Consider the following 11,046-nt stretch of genomic DNA (forward strand, 5'->3'; position numbering starts at 1 on the left):
CTTAAAAGGGAAACTTAAGGAACAGCACCTAAGTATTGTACCTAAGTCTTAATCTATTTATCTATATATATATATATCTAATACTATATATAATAGCAGAAACTTTTACCAAATACTGACACGTTAGGCAAAATGACCCCCTTAAAATACTGACACGGATTCAATTTTTCCTTTAAAAACCCGTACGTTGCAACGTTTGGTACTTCAAAACTCTGCACACGCTTGCAATTAAAAAACTGGTTTAAATAAAAAGGCGATAAATTAGGTTGTTTGGTATTGCTACACACCGTTTAAAAGCCTGTTGTTATAAATAACAACAAAATAACCGGTTAAAATTAAAGCATACACGCAAATGGAAATTGAGAAGCGACGAAAGACAGAGAACAGAGAACAGAGAAGGAGAGAGAGATCGAGAGATCAAAAACTGAAACCCAAAACATCAGACACCATTCAAGATGAAGAAGAGCCGTACAATCTCTTCCAATATCCCCAAACTCTCTCTCTCTCTCTTCTCACGAACCCTAATCTTTTTCTTCAAGAATATTCAATCCCTTCAATACAGGCTACAGGTTAGTTCTTTAATTCAATCTTTTTCCGATTCAAGATTCATGTATTTGTTTCTTGCTCTCTATATTATTGAATTCCTCAAATTTTTAAATTTTTTTGAAAAATCAGATTTGAATCGATCTTTGTGTGTGTGTGTATGGTGAACGGTACAGATTCGAAGGAGTTCGTGTTGCTATGTCGGGTTCGAACGGGTCACAAGCGCGAGTTCGCCTTCGCAATGAAGGCGCAATCAGAGATCTACGGGTATCAGAACCGGCTCCAGTACGTTTTTCTTCATTTTTTAAGACTTGGGTATGAAATTTTACTTTTTATTGAGTTTTTTTTTGTTGGATACGTTTAGATTTGATCTTGGCTTTGATTCCTTTTTGTTTTGGGTTTTTGGGTTCTCCATGAAAATGTTTGTTTTCTCAATTTTTCGATATTTTTTTTCCCTATTTTGGATTACAGAAATCACTAAGCCTTTCCCTGTTTTCTAATATCTGCGTTCAAAGTTTTTTTTTTTTTTTTTTTTTTTCCTGGGGTTTTGATTTGGAAAACCGGTTTTGCTGTTGATTCACCACCAATCTCCTCTTTCACAGGTAACTTCTTTTCTCTTTTTTTCTCTCTTTGGAGCATTGGCCATTCAGGTTTCTCTCTCTCACTCTTTGGGTTTTCAGTTTTGGTAGATATTTGGATTCCAATTGGTTCTTAACTTTTCCAATCCTACTTTTAATTTTGATTTTAGGTTTTTGAATGTTTTGGTAGGTATTTAGAAGCCAAAAACAGCGATTGATAGAGATCACAAGGCAGAGAGAGAAACATTTGAGGACTGCCATTACCGCTATTCTGGCGTTCTGCAATCATCCGGTCTCTTGCTGACTTGCTATCAGTAAGTTTCGATTTTGCAAAACATTTTTTACTTTTTGAGAAAGAAATTGGCGTTAAATATTATTTAGGCTGGGGATTGTTTTTGCTGCACGTATTTGGCTGAGATTAAGGTATTTTGATTATTTTGGTTTGATTTTTTTTGCTTAAACCTTATGACTGACAACCTCTTGCTGTTTACATATAAAGAAACCAAAACATTTAGAATCAACATTAAGAGAAAGTTGGTAATTGTAAGTCACGCACAAAGACGAAGAGATGGACAGCGAGAAAGAGGAAACAGAGTATTCACACCCATTGGCAGGTAAAGCTTTTAAATAAAAATAACAAATTCGGCTTTAAAGTCTACAATTTGGTTTGGAATCCGTTTGAACTAAAGTCTTTTGGTTAGAATCAAATAGTTGCTTTAAGAGATTTATTTTATTTTGGGTATTTGTGTTAGATTTAATTTTGTTTAGGGCATTTGTTTTTATAAAACATCAATTGACTCAAATTTAAACTTCGCTTTTAAGATAATGTGGTGTTGAAGAACTTGCGTGGCTAACATGTTTTATTCTATACAAATTCTTATCACAGTTTTAAAAAAAATCATGTGGGTTGCATGTTTTGATCATTCTAGAATAGATTTTTTACATTGTTAGTGGTATCCAATAGAGTTTTTCTCTCACTACCCATTTCTACTTTGCAGTCTCTACTGATAGTGTTCTGCAAAACTTTTCAAAAGAACATAAACAATTTTGGCCCCCAAACTCTCCCTATAATGTTTTTTTAAAGATAAGATTATCATCCTGTATAGTGATAAACTTTGTATATCCCACACAAAAAATAAAAAATTAAATTAAATAAAAATAAAATTAAATGGGCATTCAAAAAAACTAGGATGTATACAAATATTTTTTGAACAAACTTACATTGGAGGAGACCCATTTCTTGGTCTCTCTCTCTCTGAGTCCTTAGTATTTGGCATCTGGACTTAGTATTTAGTCTGGTTTTTCTTTCCTTCTTCTTCTTTTTCTTCTTCTTCTTCTTCTTCGTCCTTACTTCTTTGTCCCTTTTACAGTTTTTTACTTATGAATCTCTAAGTCGAAGGTTTCTTTTTTCACGTTACAATTTGCTGGATTGCTCCAACTCCTACCACGTGTGGCTCACGTGTTCTAGCCACCAGCTATCACCAACTTCAATATATTTACTATTTTATTTTTTATTTTTACCATTTCATTAGTGTTTTTAGGACAATAACATTTCATTCGTTTTTTTCCAGTTTCAAAAAAAGTGAATTTGACACTTGATGTGGTTTTCTTTGTTTGCTAGCAAAACACTTCTTGCTATTTATATCATCATTTTTTGCTCTGTACTCCACTAATTTTTTTTTTTTGGAACCAACCTTTTTTTACCCCCTCCTATTACTAAAATAATTTTAATTATTGATAGATTTTGTAGCTATCTGAATTCTGGGCTGTACATGAACCACTAACAAATGTAGAATCAAGTTTTGATTGGTCGTGGTCCAAACCTTCATTTTTCAGATTTAAATTTTCACTGAATTGCTGCATTACTTTTTACAGTTCAACCCATATTTTCAATGTTTTCTTAGGCTTCGTTTGCTGTATTTCTTTCATCTTTCTCTGCTGCAATTTAAAATTGCTATGTTTTATTTATTTATTTATTTTTTTTGAGCAATTGGAAATAATGGCTGCAATTATATGGATTGCCCTCTTTGCAGTTTCACTAAGAATAGTTAGGTATACAAAAGTGCTCACCACAGCCAAGAAAGAAAACCAAAAATCCATAAACTGATACCAAAGCAGTAGTAAAAGTTACAGCAGTTACACACCACGTGCATGATACAATGCACTTGAAATTCCACTAGACATGAATTGGATCTTACCTTCTGTTGTAGGACTTTAAAAGTAGGAAGTAAGGCTACAGCATTTGATGCAACATGAAAAATAGTTTGCAATCTCTGTTCTAATGGTTAAGAGATGTCATTTTTTGGTTTCACATGCTGTGCAAACCAAAAACCAGCTCAGCTAGATGTTGCATAGATCACTATTATCCATAGAAACATCATGCCAAATTAAATTAAATTAAAGGGAGTAGATACATCATAGAGTCCAAAGAGAATAATTGCATAGATCACTATTACCCATAGAAATCCTTGGGTAAAGTATAATTGAAAACCAGATTTCACTTATACTTGAGCTCACTACATTTTCTGTTTTAGAGCATTTTGGTTTCTTAAGTTATATTTAAACTTAATTAATTTGTGCCTTGCTACTTTGTGTTTTGTGTTATAGATGTGGTTTTGATCTTTGCAATATGTGTAGAGCATGAGAGTTATATTATTTCTGTGAAATGAAAGTTATGTTTTTCTCACCTCTAAGTTTTAACTATTTGATCATCTGGGTGTTTCTTTTAAATATTATTAGATATTATTCTCATATACTTTAAATGAAAACATGACAATTGTTAATGCCTAACTAATTAAAAAAATTTGTAGGTAACTATTGACTATCATTCACGTGGGCAACAAAGCTCTACATCAACTTTGACATTCCAAAAGTCACAAAGGAAATTATGCCAAAAGGACCTCCTAAAGGACTAGATGGATAACTTTCTTACATAATAGAAAAATAGTTGCTGAAATAGAAGACTTGGATGCATAAAAAATGCATAAGAATTATGCACCAAGCTCTATTCTTCATACCCTTTTCTTATTTACTTAATTTTCTGTTTTATTTCAGATTATGAGAGATTTAATTTTCTGTATTTAGGCTGTGGTTTTGTTATCTGAGCATCCTAAGACTCTTATATCAACATGAATTTAAGTTTTGTAATATATGTGATTCTAATTTTGAACTCAGTTATAAATGTAGATTGTAATTCATTTGCCTCTATTAGATTGCTGCACTGTTTAGTGTAGCCTTATTTTGGGAATACAAGATTGATGAAAATTGAGAATGCTATGAGTATGCATTTTTATAGGTGCTACATTAAAAAGCTTCTAATTTCAAGTAATGAATCTGAGTCCTAATTAAGTACTGAGCTTGATTGTTGACCTTTTGGGTTTATATTATACAAATAACAACTAAAGGGTATGAACAAGGCAAATATTCGGAGTTGAGAAAATTAAAATACAAACCTATTAGGAAAGTTGTTAATTTGTTAAATAAATAAAAAGGAATAGCATAATGTTAACATATATACAGTTTTATATAGATAAAATTAATTGGTGACATGCAAAGCCAAGATTGTTAATGTTAACAACAAATGGGTTATTATTTTTGCATGTCTTACATGCAACACAAAGCTCAATCCTATCAAAGGAGTTTAATGGTGTGAGTGATGTAAAGGTGAGCCTAAATTATAAAATGATCCCGCGCATTGCGCGGGTTAAACGCTAGTATATATAAAGGAAGAAAATAATCCATCCAAAATAATCAATTACCTTACTCAACAAATTCATACAAATATATGATACATCCATGGAAACAAACAAAGAAAGAAAAAAAAAATCAATTAGAGACAAAATTAAAATTGAAGTATAGAAAGGCACAATACATAGAAATTAAAACACACAATTATGAGTTAACCTTGTAGATTAGTGGTGGAATTTGACAGATTAGTGACAAATCCATAGGGTTTTGGTCTAGACTCCAGAGAGGGCTAATTGAACCATTGCCTCTCAAAATTTTGTGAGAGAGAGAGAGAGAGAGAGTTCTGATTTAAAAATGAGAGAACTGAGAGTTTTATGTGTTTAGTCCTAGTACAAAATGTCGTTGCTTGGTTTAACATAACACTAAATGACAGCATTTTGTTTATATATATAAACAAAATCAAATACCGACGTTCCAGTTGGTTGATGTCAAAAATGCTTCACTTGATTCGACTAAAAGCCCCGTCTTTATCGGCAACCCATAGCAACAAAGTGGTCAACTCAGAATTGGGTTGCAAATCAATCTAAATCAGGGGTTGTTATGCCTCATGCTTGGCTATATCGATGATTGACAAACGCATACATTTCACTATACAAACGCATAAACCTCAAATTGGAGTTAATAGTAAATTTCGTGTTATCCAAAAAAAAATTCCTTTGTGCTTGTATGTAGCGCAAGCAATGAGGCCAATTTTTATATATTGGATTTAAATTCTAAAAGGATTTTCTTTAAAACTTCCTATATTACACCTCCATTATAAGATTACCACATCATTTTTTTTAAATAGTAGAATTAATAAATAGTTACATATACAAATACAATCACAATAAATATATATTAAAAATTTTCATAATTATCAAATTCTATGTATAGAGTGGAAAACAAAATTAGACTTGTATTTTGTTGAAATTACCCATGCAATGCGCAAGTTATTGACTAGTATCACAAAAGTTGGATTCCATCGACTCAAGGATACATACAATGATGACAAGTGTCATTTTTTCGAAGCATGGAATAATGACATGTGTCAAAACTGCTATATTCAATCTCGTTGACTTATTAGATATGATGAAGACAATGATGAAGGCAATTAATTTTTCTACAAAAATTTTGGTTGTACAAGTAAAAAGACGTTGGATCCCAATCATAGAAGCTTGCATACAATAGTGACACGTGTATTTTCGTCAAAGCATAGAACAATGACTTTGTCAAAACTACTATGTTTTATCTCATTGATTTATTAGATGCCACAACGATGATGATAATTAATTTCTTCTCATAAATATTTTTGTTAGTTAAAATTTTTTTGACAATGAACATGAAAATATGGAAAGGTAAAATGTAATTACAGATCCCATTTTGAAGGAAATTATTGTCCTATGTGAAATTTTCTGTAAATAATTTTGATAGTCCAAGAAATATATATGTGAAAATTATTAGTTTACATGATGAACACTGCAATGTGAAGTGTACATTGTAAGCAAAATGATTGTACACTTTCTCCCAACGTAGCAAATATTAGCCATATTGAAATAATCATTTTGTCTACAATGTTCACTTTATATAATAAACTTCATGTAAACTAATAATTGTCCAGAGATATATATTGACATATATGAAGGGTGGTTGTTCCTCAAGCCAAATTGGCCTTGCCTCCTAGTTTTGGGATTGGTTATGGTTCACGTATTCTATTATGAATCTAGGAAGTGTGGTTGTTCCTCAAGCCGTAACTGCCTTGCTTCCCAGTTTTGGGATTGTTTATGGTGGTTTTAACTCAAGCCATATTTGCCTTGCCTCCTAGTTTTGGGATTGGTCATGGTTCACGTAATCTATTATGAATCTAGGAAGCTTGGTAATTCCTCAAACCATATCTGCCTTGCCTCCCAGTTTTGGGATTGTTTATGGTTCACGAATTCTATTATTCCAATTCATTAATGATCACTTTTGGACCATGTAATGGGGCTTTTCTTTCCATTAAATGAAGTGTGTAATTTCATAAAGCTTTGTTTGGTATACCAAGTAAAAAACAAGAACAGAGCACCCATGGAAACTTCGTCTGTAATATCCATAATTTCTCATGCCTATGTTCTTGATTTGTTCATATTCCTCATAATCATCGGGTGCGGGTACATTGTTATCATTTTTCCTAGTTATTTATTTCTTCGATGGGTGGAGAATCGTTACCGGCGTCTTAGAAAGAATATCAAGCTCTTGGAAGCTATCATAAAAGATGTAGAAGAGGTTTTGGAATCTGGGAGAAAAATATATGAGAAACCCAATCAACTTCGGGATTCTCAACTGAAACCAGGAACCATTGTACAACTAAGTGATGCTGATAGAGATTGGGTGAATGAAACCAAAGCCTTGATTCACAAGGTACAGGGTTACGAGGAATCCTACCGAACACTGACTGAAACAAGAGAATCTCAGAAATCGATTTACTCTGTTGTCAGGAATTTCATGGAAACTTTTGTCCACCAGGCTGAGTTGGGTTCGTGCAACGCTGAAATAAATGATCAAATTCGTAACACACGACCTGGAATTTGTAAATCATTAGAGCGGTCAAGGTCTATTGTTAGAAGCTTGCAGGACAGACCAATAGAAGGAGACAACTCTTCTCCTTATCTTCCTGGGCCAAAACCGCCAGTTGTCTCTATTGCAAGGAAATTAAAATTTCTGATGGCTAAGAATCCAAACTTAGTGACTGACAAGCAAAAGGAAATAGACTACTCCATCAAGTTGCCACAGCAGCTACTGCATGCTTTCCTGCAAGATTTAGCAGGGATTCCAAAGTGAAACGGCAAAGGCTTGGGTGGATGAAGCTGTGGATATCATCAGCGACCTGCACAATGCAATCGATAGCATACAGAAAACTGCAGATCAAATGAGACGGATTCCGTATATTGGTAATTGGTGGTCGAGGCGTCAGTTCAAGAAGAGCTTTAGCAATATCAAGAAACAGCTCTGGGACCTCTTTTATAAAAAGGTTCTATTTGATTTCACATTTATCAGAAGAGTTGCACCGAAATCTGTCCATCGCTCCCCAAAACAGAAAACACAGGCCACAACCGATGACAAGGAAATTTTAAATCTTCTGGACAAGTTTCGCAGGCAGATCAATCAGGAACACCTCATGGTAGCCTCTCAGTTAGAAGAGCTACCTGATTATTTTGATGATGTGAACCGACTTCTCATAGATGCAAAAGCAGTTCAAGAAGGCATGTCCAATTCAATAAAGGAATGGAATAATCAAATGAAGATCATTGTGGAAGATGCAACGAGTTGTTTCTCTTTATCAGCCTCACAAAGGAGAAACCGTAGTTCTCAAAAGGAGACAGATCTTTGGCGAAACTTCACTGCAGAAAATGAGCTACTCGTGGAAGCTCTCAGAATTCTTTCCATAAGCATAAGGGTATGTCGCGTTGAATTGAGGGAGGACACAATCTCAGTGGTCGGCTTGGAAGATGATGTACACGAAATGGTCTCGCGGCTAACCACCGCAACTGAGCCTTTCTCCACACTTCCCATTGTGGGGATGGAAGGCATAGGTAAGACAACTCTTGCAAAGGTGGTTTATAACCATAAAGCTATTCAGAAGCATTTTCCTTTCAGATATTGGGTGGCTCTACCTGATATGGTGGACAATAATAAGGACGTACTCCTAAAAAGATTAGGAAAAAATGTCCTGCCGAATCATAGGAATGGGAAGTAAAAAGAGTACTCATTTAAGGAGGTGAATGATTTCTTGAAGCCCAAAAGGTACCTTCTAGTTCTAGACAAAGTCTCTAACAAAGAAATTTGGGATACTCTAAAAGAAGCTTTCCAGGATTGTGAAAATGGGAGTAGAATTTTGCTCATCACAAGAGACAATAGTGTAGCTTCACATGCTGACCGAAGCAGCACCCCATACCAACTTCAACTACGAACCAATGATGAGAGCTGGGATTTGTTTACCCAGATGGTGCGCTTTCAGCCTGAACCTTCTCAGCCTGATCAACTCTTTCCAAAATGGAAAAAACTGGCAAATGAAGTTGTAAAAAGATGTGGAGGCTTGCCACTTTCCATCTTAAGTTATGGGTATCTGTTGTCCGGGAAAAAAGTGACGATTAAGGACTTGACAAGGGTGCTGGACCATGTCAGTCCTCACCAAACACCATGGTTGGAAAACTTTGAAAGACACGAAAAAGACTTGTTTCTGGATCCACGTCTACCTAAATGTTATTCTTACTTTGCACAGTTCCCTAGAGACTCTGAAATTGCTTCAAGGAGATTAGTCGCTTTGTGGGTTGCAGAAGGGTTGGTACAAAAGAAGGATAATAAGCAAGAGCCTCTTGAATCTGTTGCAATTGCAAAGAAGTTTTTGAAAGAGTTGATAAGGCGTAACTTGGTTCAAGTAGGGGAAAGAAAGCAGAATGGGAAGGTCAGGACTTGTATCTTCCCTGATACTCTACGAGAACTCTGGTTGCGAGAGAACAATTTCGGACTTTGATGTGTATGTTATTGATTCAACAGATTCTACAATGCAAGCCTACAAAAATCCCAGGTCCATCCTCTGCTTTGATACTCAAGAAGGAACTGGAGAAGATGTAGGTATCATCCTTCGTAACCGCATTGCAAGTGGGCATTTCTTACAAGTAAAGGTACTTGATCTTGAACAAGTATGTAGACCTCAATTGCCTGACACTATAGGGAAATTAATTCAGTTAACGTATCTAGGGTTAAGGTGGACTTACCTAGAGAACATCCCATCATCAATTGGCAACTTAGTGAACCTTGAAACTTTGGATGTCAATCATACTTATATCCGCACTCTCCCCAGTACAATAGGGAAATTGCAAAAGCTTCAAAACTTGTACATGAGTGAGATTTGTCGAGGCAAAATTGGGCAAGGACGAAATGAGAAATTTCCGCCAAATCTCCAAATACTGCGGGGTGCATTTGTACATATGGAGTCCTTCGGATTGGGTGGGTATATGCTCACTCCTCATAAGGACAGCCCTATGAAGCATTTCCTCAGCAGGTTGAAAAACCTTAGGAGATTGGAATTGGCGTTCCAGTTAGACTTGTCACAGCAAAAACAATTGACAGATAGTTTTGCTGTGGAACTGAAGGGCCTTCGTGATGAAAATAAATATAAATGCAGCGGAAATTAAGTTTTATACGGATCTACTTCATTCGATATTGATAACACGTACTAAGTAAATTTCAGAATTTGAGAACAAAAGATCGTACCTTGAAGCGGTGAATTTCAAAAACAAAGATTGAAGTACTCAGGAATACTTTTAATCTTCACTCCAATTCCACTAACGCCCAAGATGTGTGGTCTCTCAATTGGTAACAAAGGGATGACTAGAGAGTGACTAGAACTCTCATACACACCATTTCAATGTTGTTTTTCACACCCTGAAAAATCTGAACATTTTTCTCTTTGTATCTAACCAATTTATCTAATTGGGCTGGCCTTTTGGGCCTTACCAATTGGGCTTAAGTGTGTGGCTTGGAGTGGGACCAAAAGGGACCAATATGACACTAGCTCCAATGGGCCTTGGGCTTTTCTGTCAACTCTTAACAAGTCCAAAGTTACCATTAACTATATTTAATACCACTATATAAATATAGTTGCACTCTAGGTCTTATCTATAAATTATATCCCAAGACGTTATTATACATGCAACCCCTTCATAAAATATTCGTAGTAATACAAAGTCATTAGTGTAGACTGCCACTTTGTAAATTACTACATCTTAATCCTTGAGTACCCGATTTAATCCTTTAATGTTATTCATCATATATTTATGAAATCCAATTCCATAAATATATACTTTAGTTTTATTAAAATGGTTAGGCCTAACTCTCTGAATAACAAACTCATTAAACTTATCTCAAGGAAATACTTTATATCTCCGTTAAGAGACTATGAATTCTATCTTGAGAATATATGTTCCATCAACACTAAATGTAGCTGCCCAATATACTGAGGTTTTGACCGTTACTTTAGATCTCACTCCTGATATATCAAAGCAACCTACACCTTATGATCAGGTCCATTATTCTCTCAAGATTAAGAGTTTATGCAAATGTAAGTCGTGGGATTTATTATTCATTTGACAGTCATTAGGAGAATAATAAATCTCACAGCGGTCCAGTTCAATATGTCTTAACTCTTAAAACATATTAA

General features: G+C 34.8%; 1 protein-coding gene and 1 long non-coding RNA gene across 4 annotated transcripts; both read left to right on the plus strand.

Moving 5' to 3' along the window:
* The first annotated feature begins 309 nt into the window (after window positions 1–309).
* LOC112008826 (uncharacterized) lies at window positions 310–4,294 on the plus strand. 3 transcript variants are annotated; one of them, XR_010625523.1, is made up of 6 exons: window positions 310–569; window positions 676–858; window positions 1,146–1,193; window positions 1,312–1,435; window positions 1,621–1,735; window positions 3,932–4,294. It is a non-coding gene; the product is annotated as an uncharacterized LOC112008826 (long non-coding RNA). The 3 variants fall into 3 exon arrangements; XR_002882608.2 differs by having other exon boundaries at window positions 315–569; window positions 720–858; XR_010625524.1 differs by having other exon boundaries at window positions 315–569; window positions 720–828.
* A 3,458-nt stretch (window positions 4,295–7,752) lies between these two features.
* LOC112008834 (putative disease resistance protein At1g50180) lies at window positions 7,753–10,021 on the plus strand. Its single transcript, XM_065764846.1, has 4 exons — window positions 7,753–8,523; window positions 8,620–9,003; window positions 9,106–9,298; window positions 9,381–10,021. Exons 1-4 carry the CDS (start codon window positions 7,753–7,755, stop codon window positions 10,019–10,021), a joined length of 1,989 nt encoding a protein of 662 aa, XP_065620918.1.
* Window positions 10,022–11,046: the final 1,025 nt, after the last annotated feature.

This window comes from Quercus suber, unplaced genomic scaffold, assembly GCF_002906115.3.
Source record: "Quercus suber isolate HL8 unplaced genomic scaffold, Cork oak 2.0 scaffold_587, whole genome shotgun sequence".
Lineage (NCBI taxonomy): Eukaryota > Viridiplantae > Streptophyta > Magnoliopsida > Fagales > Fagaceae > Quercus > Quercus suber.